Source organism: Rana temporaria, chromosome 7, assembly GCF_905171775.1.
Source record: "Rana temporaria chromosome 7, aRanTem1.1, whole genome shotgun sequence".
Taxonomy (NCBI): domain Eukaryota; kingdom Metazoa; phylum Chordata; class Amphibia; order Anura; family Ranidae; genus Rana; species Rana temporaria.
Window position 1 is genome coordinate 37,365,075 of NC_053495.1, and position 23,369 is coordinate 37,388,443.

General features: G+C 42.2%; 1 protein-coding gene across 1 annotated transcript in view; it reads left to right on the top strand.

Moving 5' to 3' along the window:
• The window catches only part of DENND6A (DENN domain containing 6A), a 71,555-nt gene that overhangs the window by 14,093 nt on the left and 34,093 nt on the right, over positions 1–23,369 (top strand). The window contains exons 2-7 of the mRNA XM_040359234.1: positions 7,318–7,356; positions 8,852–8,894; positions 10,618–10,730; positions 16,198–16,278; positions 18,903–19,008; positions 21,062–21,141. Coding sequence (XP_040215168.1) covers positions 7,318–7,356; positions 8,852–8,894; positions 10,618–10,730; positions 16,198–16,278; positions 18,903–19,008; positions 21,062–21,141 — 462 coding nt within the window. The remainder of the gene's footprint in view (positions 1–7,317; positions 7,357–8,851; positions 8,895–10,617; positions 10,731–16,197; positions 16,279–18,902; positions 19,009–21,061; positions 21,142–23,369) is intronic.

Here is a 23,369-nt window from a genome sequence, read left to right on the forward strand (position 1 = left end):
AGATGAAATGATTGTATTACTTTTATGAACTCATCAATGTTTGTACTACATCCTATAGTGTTATTTAATAAATTTAGAATGAACTAAAAAAATTGGGGGAAAAAAATAAAAAATACATACCAGAAATGGCGGTTGCTAGGCGATCTTCCTAGTCCGCGGCTGGTTGTACTTTTTGCGTTGTCTTCTGGGAACCGTGTATATCTCAGGGAACAGCCGCCCCTTCATAAAGAGCCGCGCGAATCACGCATGCGCAGTAGGAAAACGGGCAGTGAAGCCGCAAGGCTCCACTGCCTGTTTCCCTTAGTAAGGATGGCAGCACCTGGACCTGCCACGATCAAGGGATCAGCCTCGGCGGGCCGACATCGCGGGCGCTTAGGGCAGGTAAGTGTCCTTATTAAAAGTCAGTAGTTGCAGTGTTTGTAGCTGCTGACTTTAAAAAAAAAAATAATAATTGCGGCTGCACCTCCGCTTTAAAAAAAATAATAAAAATAAACAAAGAAGTGAAGGAGTGCGCCAAGGATGGGTGGGCTGGAGAGGAAGGGACTAGATGATGCTGGATATCCTTCTGGGAATGGGAAATTAGATGGGCCTATTTGACTTGCTGTAGCTTCTAATTCACACTGTGAAAATCCCACAGAGTGCAGTGAAAGCAGAGTAAGCAATTTCATTACAGGAGAAGAGCCTTTACAACTGACTGAAAGTAAGGTTAGGTTTTGTCTTTACCCCTTTCGCTGTCAGGTCCTAATGCCCTGCATACGCGGTCGGATTTTCCGATGGTAAAAGTCCGATGGGAGGTTTTCTTCGGATATTCCGACCGTCTGTATGCCCCATCTGACTTTTTCCGACGGACTTGGAGAACATATTTTTCAGACGTAAAAAAATTCCTATCGGAAAATCTGCTTGTCTGTATGGAATTCCGACGCGCTAAAAAACATGCATGCTTGGAATCAAGTGGACACATGCTCAGAAGCATTGAACTTAATTTTTCTCGGCTTGTTGTAGTGTTGTACGTCACCACGTTCTTGACGGTCAGAATTTGGTCAGGTGTACAGGGCATTACAGAGTCCGTACGCTGTACCTGACCAGACATCCCTCTTATTATAGCAAAACTGTTCAGCATACTCTGCTTAGCAAACCGACAGCTCTGATTTTCATAGAAAGCGATGGGCTTTCAGGTTAAAGTGATCTGGGTAGGAATAGATCACTTTTGCAAGCAATAATTCTGGGGCCATAATTCATGGTGAACTCTAAACTTAAAGGCTTTCAAAGTGTCATCTATGGAGAATTTTTGCATTTTCACAGTATGCAAAATTTTAAGGCTTGACATGTTTGGTATCTATTTACTTAATCTACTCCTTTTTTTTTTTTTCTTTTTTCTTTTTTTCTTTTCTTCACTAAAAGTATACATTTGATAAATAGTTGTGCAAATATCATGTTAAAAAAAAAAAACCTCCTAAACCTTGTGGACGGCCGTCCCAGAAGAGTTGAAGCTTTTATAGCAGCAAAGGGTGAGCCAACTCAATATTGAACCCTACGCACTAAGGGGTAGATTCATAAAGGGCGTCCTAACTTTGCGTCAGCTTATCGTGTTTACACTACGCCGCCGTAAGTTAGCGAGGCAAGTACATGATTCACAAAGTACTTGCCTGCTAAGTTACGGCGGCGTGGCGTAAATCGGGCGGGCGTAATGGCGCCTAATTCAAATTTAGCTGAGGGGGCGTGTTTAATGTTAATGGGGCTTGACCTGACGTGATTGACGTATTTTACGAACGGCGCATGCGTCGTCCGCCTACATATCCCAGTGTGCATTGCGACAAAGTACGGCGCACGGTCCTATTGACTTCGACGTGGACGTAAATTACGTAAAACCCTATTCACGGACGACTTACGCAAACAACGTAAAATTTTCAAATTTCGACGCGGGAACGGCGGCCATACTTAACATTACTATTCCAGCTATTTGATGGAATAACTTTAGGCCTGATAATGCGTTACGTAAACGGCGTATCTGTGCTGCGTCGGTCGGGCGTACGTTCGTGAATAGGCGTGTCTAGTGATTTACATATTCTACACCGACCGCAATGGAAGCGCCACCTAGCGGTCAGCCTAAAAATTACACCCTAAGATAGGATGGCGCAAGATAGGTTTAAGTGTATCTCTGTTTGAGAATACACTTAAACTTAGGTCGGCACATCTACTGATACGCCGGCCTAACTCTTACTGAATCTAGCCCTCAGACAGGGATGCCATTAAAGTTCATGTGCGTTTTTAAAGGCAGGTGTCCCATTACTTTAGGTAATTTAGTGTATATTGTTCCTTCCCTCGAGAAGCTTACAATCTAAGGTCCCAAACTGACATTCATACATGGAGATGCTCATGCTAGGGCCAATTTTCGATACGAACCAATTAACCTACCAGCAATGTTTTGGTGTGTCTGAGGAAACTGGAGGAAACCCAGCCAGGCACAGGGAGAACATGCAAACTCTGTGCAGGTATTGCTGTGTTTGGGATCCGAATTGACGACCCTAGTGCTGCTAGGTGAAAGTGCTAACCACTGTGCTGTTCATTTACAAACTGTGCAGGCCTTCCTTGGGGAATTCTCACTCCGGTAACATCCGGCAAATTGTTAAAATTCCCAGCATTGCCGGCTCTATTCCTGGAAGTTCCAGGTTTGCTCATTTTTGGCAGACCGTTTTTATCTGGAGGTCATCTCTGTTTATCCTCTTTGTGTCATCTGCTCGGTTCAAATTTTCCAGGGTTGTGACAGGTTTGATGACGACGATTTGTAGGTTTATGGGAGAAATCTGTGGGTTATCACTTGCTCAACGCAATGTTTACAAGACACGTAGCAGTGATCTTGGCTCCTAGGGTAAATATTAGCGTTGTATCGTCAAGCGGGGGACGTGGCTGCCTGTGACTGCAGGTCATGTATATACGATGGCCTGTACAAGAAGCTGTATACAATACATTCTCTGATGGAAGCAAGGATTATACTACGAAAGAATGCCTTGTTCTAGGCCAGCGTTGGCTTTTCCGACATGGTTGATGGCTACATGGCTAAAGTAAAACTCCAGGCTTACATTGAATTCCGCTATGGAATCGTAAGAAAAATCATTCAATATATTTTAAATAAATCCCTAAGTCCAAGAACCTGTCTCATTATTTTTCTTTTATTTTATTGTTTGGAATTGAGATTAAAGTGGCACACTGTTGCCGCCTCGGGGCCAGAAGCGCTCCTTTGCCTTTATTCGTCTTTTGGGTTACTATTTCATTCACTGACACCAACAATGGGGCATAATTCCCCCTACTAACTCCAAAAGAAGGGGCACAATTTCTCCAAAAGAAGGGGCACAATTCCTCCAATAGAAGGGGCACAGTTCCTCCAATAGAAGGGGCACAATTCCTCCAATAGAAGGGGCACAATTCCTCCAAAAGAAGGGGCACAATTCCTCCAAAAGAAGGGGCACAATTCCTCCAAAAGAAGGGGCACAATTCCTCCAAAAGAAGGGGCACAATTCCTCCAAAAGAAGGGGCACAATTCCTCCAAAAGAAGGGGCACAATTCCTCCAAAAGAAGGGGCACAATTCCTCCAAAAGAAGGGGCACAATTCCTCCAATAGAAGGGGCACAATTCCTCCAATAGAAGGGGCACAAATCCTCCAATAGAAGGGGCACAAATCCTCCAATAGAAGGGGCACAAATCCTCCAATAGAAGGGGCACAAATCCTCCAATAGAAGGGGCACAAATCCTCCAATAGAAGGGGCACAAATCCTCCAATAGAAGGGGCACAAATCCTCCAATAGAAGGGGCACAAATCCTCCAATAGAAGGGGCACAAATCCTCCAATAGAAGGGGCACAAATCCTCCAATAGAAGGGGCACAAATCCTCCAATAGAAGGGGCACAAATCCTCCAATAGAAGGGGCACAAATCCTCCAATAGAAGGGGCACAAATCCTCCAATAGAAGGGGCACAAATCCTCCAAAAGAAGGGGCACAAATCCTCCAAAAGAAGGGGCACAATTCCTCCAAAAGAAGGGGCACAATTCCTCCAAAAGAAGGGGCACAATTCCTCCAAAAGAAGGGGCACAATTCCTCCAAAAGAAGGGGCACAATGTCTCCAAAAGAAGGGGCACAATGTCTCCAAAAGAAGGGGCACAATGTCTCCAAAAGAAGGGGCACAATGTCTCCAAAAGAAGGGGCACAATGTCTCCAAAGGAAGGGGCACAATTCCTCCCAGATGAAGGGTCGCAATTCCTTCCACTGACATGAAAGATGGGCTATTGATTTTTTTGGACTATGGGATTTGTAGTGTACATAGAACAGTTCACGTGACCGCAACTGGAGTGTACTGCAGTGCTTATTCTAACCAAAGGGAAGTGTGGGAGGGGGTTTGAGAGCTCATGGAGGACATTGCAAGGAGGCATAAAAACACTGAAATGATTTAATAAAAAAATAGATTACAGGGCCATTAATTAGTAGATGTGTATGGATTGTTTTTGAGAAATAAGGATGTTGTTTAGTTTCACTTTGAAGCTGAAAGTTCGGTATGGCTTTTTGGAATAGTTACATCGGTCCAATATTCCATACATGGCTGATCAATGTGGAAGATGGAGATCGCTGTCATAGATACCACTAGTACAGTGATTGCTGGTAGCTTCTGGGTTCTGTGCCGAGCAGCTGTTTTACTGCATGTTGGACAAGGGGCATGGGTACCATTCAGAGAACACTTTGCATTTTCTCAAGGAATGCAAAGTGCTCTCTGATTGGTTTAAGATCACGATGTCACTGTTTTGCCTTTCACCTTGTCAAATTAGAAAACATTTGCAGTAGTTGAGAAAAGGTCAAGTATTCTTTGAGTGGTGGCCACGATTTCCAGCTTGCACAGATATGGCTCATACATACTTGCAATGGCCCAAGCTTAACCAACTAACCAAAGCTTAACCAAATAAAAACAAAGCCATACCTAAACTTTAACTTTAGGGGTAGGGATTTTAATACTGCGTTCAAATATATACATACTTTATGCACTGTACATATACAGAATTGTAGATTCATCTTCAAGAGGTCATTTATAATCGTGTTGGGGGGGGGGGGGGGGGTTCCCTGCAACTTTAAGGTACAGTTTACTTCTAAACGCTGCATACTACCGTGTTTCCACGAAAATAAAACTGGGTTTTATATTAATTTTGGCAACAAAATTATTTTCGAGGTAGGGCTTGTCATGTGCTGTCTTCTCTCCCCCTCTACCTCCCTGCCTGTCAGGAATACCCAGTGGCCAGTGGAACTGAGTAAAAGTGGGCGTAAAATACACCGCATTACAGTATTATATCATGAAACTGTGTTTCTGTAATCTATTTGTGATAAATACCATCTTATAGTACCGCACAGCAATTCCGTGACCCACCTGATCAGTCTTCCCCGCTCTCTTGCCCACTCTGAGCACTGCAGAGTGGACGGGGGGGGGGGGACAGAGATCCCCTGCTGACAGTTGGCAGAAGAGGAGAGCTGCGGGGGATCAGCTGAGCGCCATGCGGCTCTGTAACGAAGGTATATTTATCACATGTAGATTACAGAAACATACCCAATTTGCAATAAATACTACTGTAATACAGTGCATTTTAGGAATTTACAACCACTTTAAACTAGGGCTTATTTTCGTGGTAGAGCTTACATTGCAGCTCTCCCCCGAAAATCACAGTAGGTCTTATTTTTGGGGAAACACGGTAACACATTTTGATAGATTTAGTATGGTTCTACACTGTTGCGATGCGGGAACCAGCGCGATTCCAGTGCCGCAGTTAAAACTGCCCTCTGCGAACTGTTGCGGTGTCACTACAATGTTAATGACACCCCCAGATCGGCGGGATCTTCTGGAGGCCAAGTGGTTATCTAAAGGCAAAACGTTTTATTTTTTTTGAGAGAGTGGAAAACACGTCAGCTTTTATTGCTGTCTGTGCCTCCTTTTAGGGAGATTCACCTTCTCTATTTGCCCTGATTACTGTTAACAATGAAATTTGAAAAGTAAAAGAAAATCAGTAATTTTGGGATGACACCAGAATAGTGATGGGGGGGCATCAGGAGTCTCTCCCTTTTGGAGAGATTTCCTCTCTGGTTTTGGTTATGGGACAGGAAGTGAAGCAAAATCTCCCTTATGGGACACACATGGCAAATAAGAACTGATGGGTTATAACCCTCCCTTACAATATAAAAAATGGAAAGAAAAATGCTTTTAGCTGCATTTTAAGCCATTTCTGAATAACTTTTTTAAATTCTACATTTGAGATTACCTTTTTGTTTTTTGTCTCTTTCTTTACTTTGAATCTTAAACTGTAATAAAAAGCATATCCTTTCACACTTCATTACCATACAGTAAAATGAAACGATTTTCTTATAGCCTCAGCAACTGATGATGTTGCCATTCCTTAAGTGAAGATTGTGATCTGCCCTGTACATAGATGAAGTGTGATCACACTATCGTTTCTACCGATGGCAGGTTATTTATGGCTGGGAAAATGAGAAAGGATGTTGCTGGGATATCTCTAGAGACCTTTGTTCTGTGCTGAGCCAGCAGAATGGATTCTCTGCCAATTCTACATTTGCTGTCTCATGCTAGGAGAGCACATTTAATCAGGTTCCACCCAGGGTGAATAAATAAAAAATAAATAAATATATATATATATATATATATATATATATATATATATATATATATATATATATATATATATATATTTATAATTTTTTTTTATTTAACCACTTAACCCCCGGACCATATTGCTGCCCAAAGACCAAAGCACTTTTTGCGATTCGGCACTGCATCGTTTTAACTGACAATTGCGCAGTCGTGCGACGTGGCTCCCAAACAAAATTGGCGTCCTTTTTTTCCCCCAAATAGAGCTTTCTTTTAGTGGTATTTGATCACATCTGCGGTTTTTAGTTTTTGAGCTATAAACAAAAATAGGGCGACCATTTTGAAAAAAAATTATATTTTTTTTATTTTTTGCTATAACAAATATCTCCCAAAAACATATAAACATTTTTTTTCCTCAGTTTAGGCCCATACGTATTCTTCTACATATTTTTCGTAAAAAAAATCGCAATAAGCGTTTATTGATTGGTTTGCGCAAAAGTTATAGTGTTTACAAAATAGGGGGTATTTTCAGTATGTACTGTATATAGCTTTCAATATGTGTATTGGCTTTTATTCTATTTTTCTTATTGCCATCTTTAGTGTACCTTTTTAGGTCATGTTGTATACCGTATAACTTGTTCTAAAGCACCATTTTTTTTTTTTTTTCTTATCTTTTTTTCCAAAGGCTTTGTATCCTCCGCATGCCAAGCTAACTGACAAAGAGGTAAGTGATATAAAAGGATGGTAGATGTCACTTGGTTGCTTTGTTAAAGACTAATTGTACTTTATGCAGGCCATACATGGGTTGAATTCCGAATACATTTTCTTTAGAAAATCAGACATTTCGTGCGTTTTGTAATCTGTTGGTGCCACCATTGATTTTGATATTCGACCAAGCCTTTAGTTTCATCTCACGTTGCTACAGAAAATACATTTCATGGCCGGGCATCTTCTTTTCTTTCCAGGTTGAAAGCTCATGAGTAATTCTTTTTACAATTTTATCATCGCACTATTCTCCCATTATTGATTAGAAATTCGCTGACTAATTGTGCACAATTTGAACGAAATTCACTAAAGCCACGTATGGCTGGCTTTAGTGTCTTTATTTACTCCAGGCTTGTCAAACTCAGTTGAAACAATTTGCTGAACTAGGCTTAAATTGGCCATGGACTGAGCAACTTCTGGCAGTTCCTGACGAGTTTTCAAGTATTTACTAGGGCTGCAACTAACGATTATTTGCATAATCGATTAGTTGGCCGATTATTAATCGGATAATAACCTTTAAAAAGAAAATTGCATTTTTTATTTTTTTTGGGGCCAATTTGTTGTTGGGCAGATTACAAAACACAAATTGCCGCAAAAACGCATTACATGCTTTTCTGCAGCTTCTCCATTGAAGTATATTGAACCAAAAAAAAAACAAAATAGCACCGTTTTGCGTTAACAAGTCCTTGCCCTTTCACGGATGTGAACGTGTCCCATAGGAAAACATGTAAATTAACTGTAGTGTGTTTCTGCAAAAATCACCAAAAAACAGAGGTGTGAACCCAGGCCTGAGATGTTTAGTAACATAATGGGGTTAAAAAAACAAAAATTAGTACAAAAAGAGCAAATAATCGCTACTGTAAGGGGTTATTTTTTTTTTTTACTGTGGGACAGTGAAAATAATATTTACAGTAGCGATGTGCTTTTTTTGTACTGTGAAGGGCTAATTTTTTTTTTTTTAACCCTATTATGTTACTGGCCGATTAATCGATTATGAAAATTATAATCGATTAATTTCATAATCGATTAGTTGTCGATTAATCGATTAGTTGTTTCGGCCCTAGTATTTACTTTGTGTGTGACCTGATTTTCTCCTCCTACTTGACATTCTTTGAATGAAAAATCAAAAAGGGTGGACAGAGAGTTGCAACTAAACAGTGACTGCACCCAGTTGGAATCTGTTTTTATTTTTTTAACTGCACGTTTTGACATTCACTAAAATGCGCCTCTGCTTGCTGCGTTTGGGGGTCATTAATGCATTGCACTAAAAGTGCAATGCACATTTTTTGTGTTTCTTGAATGTCTGTGAATACTAATGCTCAGATGTGAATGCAATATATAAAATTTTTGTTCCTGCTTTTAGTTATCCTTTAAGATCACCTTGTACATTGCCTCTCCATCCTGTACGTAATATTACACTTTACTTATCAGTGTGACTTTATTTTAATTTACAGAAAACCAGCATCTGCTACCTGTCATTTCCTGACTCCAATTCAGGTAACTGAATTTGTATATTCTGAAGTTTCGGCAACCTCCTTTTAATTTTTTTTTTTTTTTTTAACTGGTTCTAAATGCCCTCTGTGTGCAACACCCCCCCCCCCCCAATACTTACCTGAGTATTAGGGGGGGTATACACCGCTCCTAAAGCGCCCCTGTTCATTGAAATCAATGGGCAGCGGTGCTTTGCGGGCACCCTGAACCCTTTATTCGGCCACTAGCGGGGGGTTAAAAGTGCTTCTAAAATGATGGTAAAGTGCCGCTAAAATTAGTGCCGATTTACTGCTAGCGCTAAAAGTGTGAAACGACTCTTAGCCCAGGTTCACACTGGGTACGATTTGGTTCGATTTGAGATGCGATTTCACTTGTGAAATCGCATCTCAAATCGGCGGCATTTGTCGGCAATGACACCGTCCTAATCCGTGCGACGCCGCATCTGCGGTGCTGCTCCGATTTCAAAAAGTAGTTCTTGTACTACTTTTTGCAATTTAGGGCCGCGATTAACATAGACATCTGTGCAGAAACCTGCACAGATGTCTCTTAAATCGCGGCCGAAATCGGGACTGCCAGCGGGAGTGAAATCATGCGAGTTCAGCTGAACTCGCACGGCTTCACTCCCGCAGCCCAGTGTGAACCAGGGCTGAATATCACTTTTAAAGTAATTTTGGTTTACTCCTACTTTAACCACTTAGTGACTGCCTCATAGCAGTTTTACAGCTACAGGGCAACTGCTTTGCACCAGATTACGGACCACTTCTGCTGTGATTATTCACAGCAGAAGCCAATCTGCGGGTGACGGGCAGAGACTCATAACTGAGCTCTGCCTATGTAAACAAGGTAGAGTTCCATTCTGACATCGGGGAAGGGATGGATTATGTGTTCCTGCAAAGCAGGCACTAAAATCCCTCTCTTACCCTAGTCAAAATGGCACAGTTAACCGTTTGATCGCCCTAGATGTTTAACCCCTTCCCAACCCAGTTTTAGCACTGATCTCTGTATTGGTGTCACTGGTTCCTAAAAAAGTGTCAGATTGTCCACTGCAGTATCATAGTCCTGCTATAAGCCGCTGATCGCCGCCATTACTAGTATAAAAAAAAAAGATAAATTGATAAGTATATCCCATAGTTTGTAGACGCTATAATGTTCATGTAAACCAATCAAAGTGCAAATATGTAGCAGAATACATGTTGGCCCAAATTTTGAAAATTCGAATCTCTTAATCATTTTGTATTAGAAATGTTTTTTTAGCAGAAAGTTTTTTTTGGAGGTCAACTCGTTACAAAATAATGGCGGCTGGAGGTAATTTTCTACGAAGCATTAGAGGCACAATGTTTTTACAATGTAACAGACTGGAAAAACATCCTTTCTTTTCCAATTTCCCACTCCTAGTTTATATAAAGGGTCATCAACATTTCATGAAGGTAATGATGTCATACTGTGGGAAAGGTATTGCTTTATAAACAATATGTAGAGGTTTGCTTGTAGCTCTCCTGAGCATATCATGGACTCGAAGTAAGGAAGGGCACTGGAACATTTCTGTGGCTTTGAAGTGCAGAACGTAATTTGGCATATAAATATTGATCCTGTGTTTTTATTTGGTGGCTAGATAATGTGTGCAGCTCTGCTTCCTGGTAGTCGCAGTGTTTCTGTACTTCTCCCAAGGAATTGTGACAGTGATTGATTTGAGTGAGCTCATCTGTTTGCATTTGGCTCTCGTTTCCAGGCTGCCTGGGGGACACTCAGTTCTGCTTCAGGTTCCGTCAGTCGACGGGCAGGAAGTCATCCCTGCATTGTGTCTTGGATCAGATGGATCGAGATTCGCCTGTTTATTTAAAGGTTTGGCAATTTACAGACTAAACTTAAATAATCTAAGCTCCAGGTTGGCAAATAAATATACATAAACATTTAAAATGTGTGTGTATATGCATATACAGTATCTAACAAAAGTGAGTATGCCCCTCACATTTTTGTAAATATTTTATTATATCTTTTCATGTGACAAAACTGAAGAAATTACACTTTCCTACAATGTAAAGTCGTGAATGTACAGCTTGTGTAAATTTGCTGTCCCCTCAAAATAACTCAACACAGCCATTAATGTCTAAACCGCTGGAAACAAAGTGAAAATGTCCAAATTTACATAATAAAAGGTCTGGTGTCACCCAAACATCACCTCCATCCCCAATTCAATACATGTATACATATCGTTTGCCCTGTGACTTTGAGTGTGGTGAGTATGGTTAGCCAAAAAACATATCATGATTGTATAAAAAGTAGGTTTATTGCAATTTGTGTATGAATGCAGGCCGATAAAATATGCATACAATGTGAAAAGAAGACAATCCACCTGCATGGTAAACCGTATATAACCAATATACAAACATCAGAAAAATCTGCAAGCATCAATAGTACCTGACGACGTTTCGCGTGACCGCGTTCGCTCTTCAGGGGTAAATGCTTTACTATATCTGTAATACAAGTAGTAAATCAAATGAATGTATGTTACATAAGATTGGCAGGGAGGTGAGTAATTTTAAGGTTAGAGTATAGGACCCCGTGCTGACCAATAGGCTGGGCCAGGTCACCAGTCACTGAAAATGTCCAAATTGGACCCAATTAGCCATTTTCCCTCCCTGGTGTCATGTGACTCATTTAGTGTTACAAGGTCTCGGGTGTGAATGGGGAGCAGGTGTGTTAAATTTGGTGTCATCACTCTCTCATACTGGTTACTGGAAGTTCAACATGGCACCTCATGGCAAAGAACTCTCTGAGGATCTGAAAAAAATAATTGTTGCTCTACATAAAGATGGCCTAGGCCAGTGATGGCGAACCTCGGCACCCCAGATGTTTTGGAACTACATTTCCCATGATGCTCATGCACTCTGCAGTGTAGTGGAGCATCATGGGAAATGTAGTTTCAAAACATCTGGGGTGCCAAGGTTCGCCATCACTGGCCTAGGCTATAAGAAGATTGCCATGGCACAGAAACTGAGCTGCAGCACAGTGGCCAAGACCATACAGTGGTTTAACAGGCCAGGTTCCACTCAGAACAGGCCTTGCCATTGTCAACCAAAGAAGTTGATTACATGTGCTCAGCGTCATATCCAGAGGTTGTCTTTGGGAAATAGACATATGAGTGCTGCCAGCATTGCTGCAGAGGTTTATGGGGTGGGATGTCAGCCTGTTAGTGCTCAGACCATATGTCTAAAGACGATGCACAAGAAAGACTGCAGTTTGCTGAAAACAAGCAGACTAAGGACATGGATTACTGGAACCATGTCCTGTGGTCTGATGAGACCAATATAAACTTATTTGGATCAGATGGCGTCAAGCGTGTTTGGCGGCAACCAGGTGAGGAGTACAAAGACAAATGTGTCTTGCCTACAGTCAAGCATGGTGGTGGGAGTGTCATGGTCTGGGGCTGCATGAGTGCTGCCGGTGACTTGTCGTTAAGGTTTCCCTAACAAGAAAGTTCCTTTAAGGACTGCGCAGGCGCAATCCTTGCCGACGGAAATCTCCGAACCTCGGCCGGCATCCAGGCTCATTCTTTAACATCCCCGTGGATTGGAGGATGTTAAAAAAAGAGCCAGGAGGCCGAGCGAGCGGAGCGAGGACGTGAGGCCGACTGGCCACTCTCCTCAAATTCCACGTCGCCCTGGATGCCGGCCGAGGTTCGGAGATTTCCGTCGGCAAGGATTGCTCCTGCGCAGACCTTAAAGGAACTTTCTCGTTAGCCGGAACCAGATCGGCAGATCAACGGCACTGGGGAGCTACAGTTTATCGAGAGGGAACCATGAATGCCAACATGTACTGTGACATACTGAAGCAGAGCATCATCCCCTCCCTTCGGAGACTGGGCTGCAGGGCAGTATTCCAACAGAACGACCCCAAACACACCTCCAAGATGACCACTGCCTTGCTAAAGAAGCCGAGGGTAAAGGTGATGGACTGGCCAAGCATGTCTCCAGACCTAAACCCAATTGAGCATCTGTGGACTGTGGGGCATCCTCAAATGGAAGGTGGAGGAGCACCAGCTCCATGAAGAGGACTCCAGTGGCAACTTGTAAAGCTCTGGTGAACTCCATGCCCAAGAGGATTAAGGAAGTGCTGGAAAATGGTGGCCACACAAAATATTTGGGCCCAGTTTGGACATTTTCACTTGGGGGTGTATTCGTTTTTTGTTTCCAGCGGTTTAGACATTAATGGCTGTGTGTCGAGTTATTTTGAGGGGACAGCAACTTTACACTGTTATACAAGCTGCACACTCACTACTTTACACTGTAGCAAAGTGTCATTTCTTCAGTGTTCTCACATCAAACAATATAATAAAATATTTACATAAATGTGAGGGTTGTACTCACTTTTGTGAGATATTGAGAGAGACTATGTGTGTGTGTATATAATATAATGTATGCATGTATATTTATTAGATGTGACTTTATCAAAACTGAAGTAAACAGAATCTGGAGCAGCTGTGCATGGCAACTAATCAACTTCTAACTTTTTCTCATTCAATAACTTTTATTGATTTTAATCAAACATGTACAAATACAGCAATTTGCTTCAGGTATAAACCAGAAAGATCGATACACTGCTCCATTCAATGAAGCATGCTATAAAAATTTTTTTTTTATAGATAATGGAAAAAGCCTCATCAGCCCTGTAAACATTTGTGGAAAGAGCAAAAACCAACAAGTAAATGTAAGGCCCCTTTCGCACTTGTGCAACTTGTCCTGCGACTTAGGCCTGCAAAGTCGCACGATGAGTTGTACCCCATGATTTCCAATGAGTACCATTCATATCTGTGCGACTTCAAAGTAGTCCCTGTACTACTTTGGTCCAACTTTTGATGTGAGTTGAGGTCCATAGACATCAAGTTTACACAGGCATTACCTAAAATCTTGGCCGAAAATAATATGCGGTAGAATCATGCAACTTTATAACCGCGGTAGTGTGAAAGGGGCCTAAATGGTATCAGGCTGCGTTAGAGGTGCTATCTCAAGAATCCTGGGTAGGGACCTGGCACCAGCGAGAGTAAGGCCAATGAGCGCCATTGGGAGAGATGCACTAAAACTGGTGCACACAGAATCTGGTGCAGCTGTGCATAAGAACCAATTGGCTTCTAAATTCAGCTTGTTCAATTAAGCTTTGACAATGCAACCTGGAAACTGATTGGTTACTATGCACAGCTGCATCAAATTCTGAGTGCATTAGCTTTAGTAAACCCCCCCCCCCCAAGGTAAAGTAAGAAAAGAGAGCGTGAAGGAGAGAAAAAGGGGCAGAGGGGAGAAGAGGTGGGATGGGGGAAGAGACTGTGAGGGGGTGACCTCAGTCCTGCTCAGAGACCCCAGCCAAGACCGCTTCGAAAGTTAGAGGACCAGAATGTGACGGTGGAAGTCTCTCGAGAGAAAATGAGACCCAGGGGTCCCAAAGCTGCCCCATCCTAATCACTGTGCCTCCCTCTGTGATAGGCTGCCCTGCTCTGCTCTCCTCTCTTTCCCCTTCACCCTCTCCTTCCTGCCTGTCATACCCCTCTCTGTTTCAGCTCAGCCACACATTTTTAAAAACGAGCGCTGTAAATACCCATTTCAGCTGACTTCAGGCCAGTCACGTGACTCGCAGCTGCTTTACAGCTGAGACAGAGCTTCTGTGGGTGGAGCCGAGCAGCCACGTGATCCCCCTGGCTGACGTCGGAGGGAGATCACAGCTCCACCTACAGAAGCCATCCATCCGAGCTGGAAAGTGGCCACGAGGCACGTATCCAGGGCTCATTTTAAAAAATGCTTAAAGGGGTTATAAAGGTTTGTTTTTTATTTTCTAAATGGGTTCCTTTAAGCTAGTGCATTGTTGGTTCACTTACCTTTTCCTTCGATTTCCCTTCTAAATGTTTTTTTTTTTCTTTGTCTGAATTTCTCACTTCCTGTTTCTCCTCAGTAAGCTTGCTCCCATCATCAGCTGGGGGTTAGTCAGCCAGAACAGCTTACTGAGGAGGAACAGGAAGTAAGAAATAAAGAAAAGGAAAACAAAGAAAAAAAATAACATTTATAGCTAGATTCAGGTACATGTGTGTATCTTTGCGGCGGCGTAACGTATCGTATTTACGCTACGCCGCCGTAAGTCAGAGAGGCAAGTGCTGTATTCACAAAGCACTTGCCTCCTAAGTTACGGCGGCATAGCATAAATGGGGCCGGCGTAAGCGCGCCTAATTCAAAGAATGAGGGGGCGTGTTTTATGTAAATGGGTGGTGACCCGACGTGATTGACGTTTTTTACGGACGGCGCATGCGCCGTCTGTGTACATATCCCAGTGTGCATTGCTCCAAAGTACGTCCAGCCCCATTCACGGACGACTTATGCAAACGACTTAAAAATTTCAAATTTCGACGCGGGAACGACAGCCATACTTAACATTTGCTAGGCCACCTAGGGGGCAGCTTTATCTTTACGCAGGCGTACCTCTTACGGAAACGGCGTATCTTTACTGCGACGGGCACACGTACGTTCGTGAATCTGCGTATCTAGTCATTTACATATTCTACGCCGAACTCAACGGAAGTGCCACCTAGCGGCCAGCGGAAAAATTGCACTCTAAGATACGACGGCGTAGGAGACTTACGCCGCTCGTATCTTAGCCTAATTTAAGCGTATCTGGTTTCCAGAATACGCTTAAATTTAGGACGGCGTAGATCCAGAGTTACGTCGGCGTATCTACTGATACGCCGGCGTAAAGCTTTCTGAATCCAGCTATTAGAAGGGAAATCGAAGGAGAAGGTAAGTGAACCAAAAATGCACAAGCTTAAAGGAACCTATTTAGAAAATAAAAAGCGAACCTTTACAACCCCCTTTAACACAGTGTGCTATGCCAGTCTCTAATAGTGGGGCTGGCATTGACTTTTATAAATGCGTTCACAAACCCTTTTAAGGATGCTGCATTAGACTGATTAAATGCCACCAAAAGAAAGCTTTATTTGTGAGAAGAAAATGATTAAAAATTTAATTTGGGTACAGCGTTGCATGACGTGCAATTGTCATTCAAAGTGAGACGGCGCTGAAAATTGTCCTAAGCTGGAAGGTGGTGAAAGTGCCTGGTATTGAAGTTATTAAAAAATTATGTTTTTTATGTTCTCTGCATTTGGTCCAAAGTGCAGCTGAACAAATAACATTGCTTTTATTGTAAATGCGATTCATCTGAAAATGTCACAGCAAAAAAAACAAGCCTTCTAAAATTTTGTTATATAAAAAGACATATTGATTTTTTTGCCTGAAGATTTAATTCATATACGGTATATCTGTCTTTTTAACAGAAAGATTCATCCTGTTTCTATGGTTACGTATATTTTCGACAAGTTCGGGACAAGACATTAAAAAGAGGATATTTTCAAAAGGTAATTAAGAACGTGACAGCTGCATGAAATGCCGATCTCTGGCTGTGGGTGCAATTAACCCCGACTCGCATCTCGCTGTCAGTGGTCTGAGTATAAATGGGCGCTCTGCGGCAGCTCTCAAAACTTCTGAAGCCTTTATGTGTGTGTTTTCTGTAACTAGACATTAAAAAAGTTCATTTGTTTAAGTTCACCAATACAGATTACTGTCTGCTATCTGAAAGGCTCTAATATACATGGCATGATGCAAACTTGTATCCCTATTGGATTTATTACTTTTGACATCATGATGGATTTAGTGCTGCTATGCTTTTCTGTGTTTTTTTTTATGGGTAGGTTAAAGCAGAGTTTCTCAACTCCAGTCCTTGAGGCGCCCCAACAGGTCATGTTTTCAGGCTTTCCATTATTTTGCACAGGTGATTTGATCAGTTTTACTGCCTTGGTAACTACCACAGCCGTTTCATCTGAGGGAAATCCTGAAAACACGACCTGTTGGGGTGCCTCGAGCACTGGAGTTGAGAAACACTGCGTTAAAGAACCTTTATTTCTAAAAGGGTTCTAATTGGATAACGGTAGTTAAAATGTTTCTAAAGCCAGGGTATGTTTTACCTTCATGCTTTCCCTGTATTTGGGTAACAAAATGACCCAGTATTTTTATTGAACCTGAATCCTCACTTGATCCAATGCTGTGCCTATCTCTAGCAGCTCTCTCCTCTCTCCCTGCATTCATAAGACAGAGTCAGCAGTGGAAACCATTGGCTCCTGCTGCTGTCTGTCAAATCCTGTGAGCAGGGGGCGGGGTTAAACCACCCTATGTTTGTCTATAGATGCACACAGCCTTGCTCGGGAATGAGCATGCACTTGTGCCCACGTAGGAAGCTGCTTCCTATGGTACCAGATAAGTGTGTGTATAAGGGCCCTCTGAGTAACAGATCATGCAGGTATATCAGTTTATGTAGAAATAGAAAAGGGTCTTCATGCATTTCTGGCAGCACTTGAAGAGAGAAGCAAACTCTTAAAGTAAAATGAAAAGAACAAAAGGTGCCTCTAAGTGCAAAACGTTATAATTCCCCAAAAGGTTAACAACACTTACAAAAGGGTGGATGGGTAGGATCACCTCATATTAGTAATAGGACAGGTGGTCCGGCCTTCTGGTAGACCTAAGGAGTCTTGGGGATAGCCGGAGGTGTAATTCTATGGCAGCATATTCTGAAGTGGCCGACAAATGGAATCCACAACTCTCCTGGATACTGGGAAGACAGCTAGGCTGTCTGAGACAGCATGGAAGCCAAATCCAGGAAGTGACATCAGCAGGAAGGGACCAGCAATCAGCGTGGACAGCAAACCGGAAGTGATGTCATCAACATGCAATGTGTTTCGGAACAGTTAATTGGTTCCTTCTTCAAGTAATGCTTCCTGTGGTGGCACATGGAGAAGAGACGTAACCAAGGGTGCCTACAGGGGAACCCCAAAAGACGAGGTTCAGGGACTTTCTGTGCAATACCATTGCACAGAGCTTGCAAGTATAACATGTTTTGTTATTTAAAAAAAAAATATCTTGGCCTTTACAATCACTTTCATTACTGTTCTATTGTGCCGTATAGTATTTTGTATATTAATTCCTTTTAGGGCCCATTCACACTATTTGCAATAAGCTGTGCTGGGCAGTAAGATGGGCCGATGAATGAAAGGTTTACCTTTTCCATTATTGAAACACTTTTCTGGGAAGCTATAATACAGCTTTTGTGAATGAAGGAGGGGAGTGAAGGGCAGACATAGTTGGCACTCCTTACAGGTCCATTTGACAGGTCCGGCAGCTCATATTAAGCCCTACAATACCTGATGATTACTGCGGGGGTGTGGGGGGGTTTAGAGGACTGAAGATTTTAACGAAGAGAGCAGACACCAGGACAAGGGATCCTTCTCAAGTACGTCTCTCGAAGTTAACCTTAACCTGCCTTGCCTTCAATGGTCCCCATCCCTCACTGGCATCTTCTTCTTCTCTGGTGCCGCTCTTCAGCCGTCTTCATTGGCTGTTGTGGGTTTACATCACCCCTATGCATCAGTCATCCTGGCACACAGCGACGGTGCCACCGATGCAAGGGTAGCTGTGTATGCACACAGAACTGAGGAAAGGCTATACAGAAAGTGGGGAAAAAAACTGAAATGTAGCGCCTTGAAATTTTTTTTTTTTTTTTTTTTGGCCTCTGTTCTCTTTTTTTTTTTTTTTTTTTTTTTTTTTTAAAGTAACATTAAAGGAAGCTGCTTCCTATTGGGACACTTATGCAGACTCGCTCCTGAGCCACCTTGTCTACATTTATTGACACAGGCAGGGTGGTTCAGCCCCACCCCTGCTTCCTCATCACAGAATTTGATTGACCGCAGCGGGAGCCAATGGCACGCACTGCTATCAATCTGTGCAGTGAGGAGGGACAGAACCAGCAGAGCTTCTGCTCTAATGCACAACGCTGAATCGGGCTCTGGTAAGTATAAGAAGGCTAAGGGAGGACATAAGTAGCACAGAAGGCTTTACAACTGCTTTAAAGATTGTTTCAAATTATATCACAATCACTTTAGAAATACCAAATTATAAAGAAAAATTCTTTATTTTATTTTTATTTTTTCAGTCTTTGGTTCTGATCAGCAAACTGCCATACATCAACTTCTTTAACACTGTGGTGAAGCAGATCGCCCCTGAGTATTTTGAAAGAAGTGACCCGTGCTTGGAAGCAGGTAAGTCGCTGATCATACTGACGCTAGACTTCCTCTAAATAAACTCTCTTGCTGGGTAAGAAGGGACAAATCATGACTGTCCCTCTATTTCTCCACATTGCAGCACTTGGTGCATTAAAGTCAGTGCTCTCTCTAAATCTACACCTGTAACGTGAAAATCACTACCCATACCACAGAGGTGGATGCTGTGTGCAGGAGACAGCCAACAACAACTGGCAAATGAATGGGAAGTTATGTCGCCTATAGAGTTACTATGGGGCTTCTTTTGTCGACTACCACTTCTGCACACTCCCACATACTGAAGTCGTTGCTGACAGCTCAGTGTGGGACCGGAGCGGATTCAGAAAAAGTATATATAGTAATTTATATATATATTTTTTTTCTAAAGGTCTAGATAGATTAGTCTAAAGGCCCGTACACATGATCAGATTTTCCGACAACAATTGTGTGATGGATGTATTTTGTCAGATAATCTGACTGTCTGTCTGTATGCTCCATCGGACAATTGTCGAAATTTCTGACAACAAATGTTGCATGGTCATGCTCTCAAATTGTCCGACAACAAATGTGTTCCGTCGGATTATCCGATCATGTGTACACAAATCCGGACTAAAATCCAAAGTACAAACACGCATGCTCCGAGCCAATGCTAACCATACGACAACATTAGCAGAAGTTGCCCAAAGGGTTTCGTGAATGTTGGCTGAAAATGTTCTGCCGTCTGTATGCAGAACAAGTTCATGGCCAATGTCCTTCAGACAAAAATCCATGGATTTGTCCAATGGAAATCCGATCGTATGTATGAGGCTTTAGAATGTTGCTGTGAGTTGATTTAGAGTTGGTTTTAAGCTGAACCTCTACTTTATTGACCCAAGTTCTGGCATGTGAGAACAGTGAGCACTTCCCATGCTGGCACAAGTAGGTTGTGAAAGTGTCAGTGACACAGTTGGTATTTTGGAAGATGAAAAGCATACTACAATGAAAAGATGGTGTGTGTGTCTTGTGACCTGTGTTGGGCACAGATTTTTCAGTCTGCTCTATGTAGCTTGGTTCCCTCTGCCCTTTAGGACTCATGCACATAAATGTAAATAATACTGTGTCAGGGTTGCCAACTTTCAGTAAATTTACGAATAGTTTGTAAAATCTGTACTTTTTGCAACTGTCCTTGAATGTCCCTTACGGACATGTAGGCTGCATGTCCTTAAAGGGGTTGTAAAGGAAAAAAAAAATCCCCCTAAATAGCTTCCTTTACCTTAGTGCAATCCTCCTTCACTTACCTCATCCTTCCATTTTGCTTTTAAATGTCCTTATTTCTTCTGAGAAATCCTCACTTCCTGTTCTTCTGTCTGTAACTACACCCCGTAATGTGAGGCTTTCTACCTGGTGTGGAGAAAGCCTCTTGAGGGGGCAACCAACTACTGGCGAAGTTAATTTTACTTCTAATTTTAAAGTGGAACTTAACTGTATCTAAGCACCACAAACTGAGAATGCTATTTCATTTATTTTTTTGTATTATGCAAATGTTATTATATTTTCACATAAAACAAAAGCATGTACAGACTCCAACGACCTAACCCACTATTTAATTCTGTTTTTTATATTCAAAACAAGGTCACCTATCTATCTATGTCTCCATTTTGTTGAGAAATCACTTTGTAAAATGCCACCCAATATTTCTAGTCATGGCCATCTTGAGTGAGGTCAGATGATTCATGTAGCATGTACTTCCTGCATACCACAAACACAGAAGTCCGGTTTCTGTGTTTACAAGTGACAGCTCTGCACTCTGTGTGTAACCCCCCGGAACTCTGCACTCTGTATGTTATGCGATCCTGGTATTTAATGCCCCTTTAAAAGACCCTCCTACTGATTGACTGACCACACCCACTATTTGATGAGATTTGAAGGGTGTGTGTGGGTGGAGGAGTCATGGTTGAGTTCCAGTTTGAGAAAAAAAGCCCTGGAAATAGTTAATGTTGAATGAGAGAGTTTAGTTCCACTTTATAATGGACTCTAAACCTAGGCCTAATCCTTTCTGTTTTTCTTTCTGCAGCTTGCAGTGATATAGACCGATGGCCCCCTCCTATGCCAGGGAAGACTCTGCATCTGCCAATTATGGGACTCGTCGTAAAGGTATGACATCTAAGTGCGGAACTTTATCATTCTTAAAACTTGTGGCAGGATAGCACAAAGAGGAACTGTGCAAATAGTATTTGTTACCTGCTCTGTTCCCATATGTTTTTGGATCACCCGCTGTGCTTGATGGTCATTTGATGTATGCGAGTAGATTCACACTCTATCACTTCCCAGGCAAATTTTATTTTGCCCATTCTGTTGCTTGCCTTTTTAAGGGTTTACACAAGAAAAAAATTAGAGCCACCCAGTTTGCAATTAACTGAAAATAGTTTGCCCATCTTTACTCATTTCATGATTTTCAAGATGATGAGCTGTCTGTTACTTCTCTGTCTGTCCTTTGCAGATAAACAACCTTTTAATCAGCTGCCACAGCCTCCATTGTTCTTTACACATGAATGGAGTTCTCATTCAGACACATCAGGGGTTGACGCAGACACAGATAACCGAGCCTAGAAAATGCGCAGGAAAGCTTTCTTGTAATTGCTGGTGCTCATGCCTGCAATAACCTATGATGTGCCTGGTGACGGCTTCATTCAAAAGAGATGACAGATATCACACAGTAGCTTAGGAACCAGGGAATGGAGTATGCTGGTTCCAATGCTACATTGAATGCTTCACTGTGAACAGTGCAGGAACGCTTCCTAATATGTTCCTTGCACTTGGTCTGTTAATATCCGATCACGTGGCCAAATATATTTGATGTGTGGGCAAGAGTTACCTGAGAAAATATAAATCACGGTACCTCTAAAAACCCTTCTTGACAAACACAAACGTGTACAAATAGGTTATCTCTAGTGACATATATGAGAAGAACACTGCTGTATCAAAACAGTGGCATATGTTGGCCACTAGGGTGCACCATGCAGCCACCAAAACCAAATGACAGTTGGATCAGAACCATAAAATAAAGTTGGGTTATAGCTCTGAATAAAATTAATGAACAGTCCAAAATATTGACAATAGAAAGTCCATAAATGTTTTAGCAGGTAAGATGTCAAACATCCGTGCATCTGTGCCACATTACAGATTAATTGTAAACGTATCCAAAGAAGAAAGTGATTTGTCCTCCACCAGACTTATAGATTGGCTTCTTACCGGATTTCCACGATCCCTTATGACAGGGGATCAGAAACGGCATGTAATGGGTCTCAATCTCGCAGTTTCAGACATATGCGCTTTTGATGGATCTCACTCACAAGAAATTTCACCGGTATCAGTGCCCACCATGTAAGAAACAGTAACAGCTCCACATAGTGTATTAAAGGAGTAGAAATGTATTTAAAAAGTTAAAATTGCACTTACAATTATGCAGTTAAAAAATCGCCTTGAATCTAATGTGTCGGCCGGTACACAAAACTCTCAGGCATCCGTCCACTGGGGGAACGTTAGGAGCTTCTTGGGTGACGACAGCTCGCCCTACGTCTGTTTTGTAAGATATTACTTCTTCCAGGGGCACTACCTGTCTGGCATTGTAGCACATATGCTCGATACATTGTGTTGAGGTCACAGCAGGACAGTAAAGTGGTGGTGATTGGTGGCTAGCAAGGGGGATAGCCGAAATCCAAAATTTCAGAGGCCCCAAAAGCAAAAATTGAATATATTACAGTTTACTGGTTAGTAAAAGTGATAGCTGCAACTGTTTTCTTCTTTTAGGCTTTGTTCCTGTATTTTCACCTGGTGATTTACTCAGTAAATCTGTTATTTTTGTATCTTTCTTTAAGGCTACTTGCACACTGAAAGCGCCTGGCGTCAGGGGTAAAGCACACGCACTTCGGTCACTAGTGGGTCGCTTTTAACCCCTGCTAGCGGCGGAAGAAAGGGTTAAAGATGTCCGTGTTGCGGCGCTGCCGAACTCATTTATTTCAATGGGCAGAGGCGGTGGAGGAGTGGTGTCTACAACGCTCCCAAACTGCCTCAAAGATGCTGCTTGCAGGACTTTTTCTAACGTCGCGCAAGCAGCTTGGACACAGTTTCTAGATTTGATTTTCTCTTTAATAAACACATTTTAAAATTGTATCCTTCTAATTACAGCAGGATTTTGCTTTAAAGCTTAACTCCAGGGAATTAAAAAAAACTACCATTTCAGTGGGGAGCAGGTTGCCTATGATACCATGAAAACAGACTTTTTACTTGTCTTATTCCTCACTCCTGCAGGCTCCTCCTTCGTTTCAACCAGTCCCCTGCAACCTCTACTTTTTGGCGCCACATCTAGCAGCGGCAGTTGT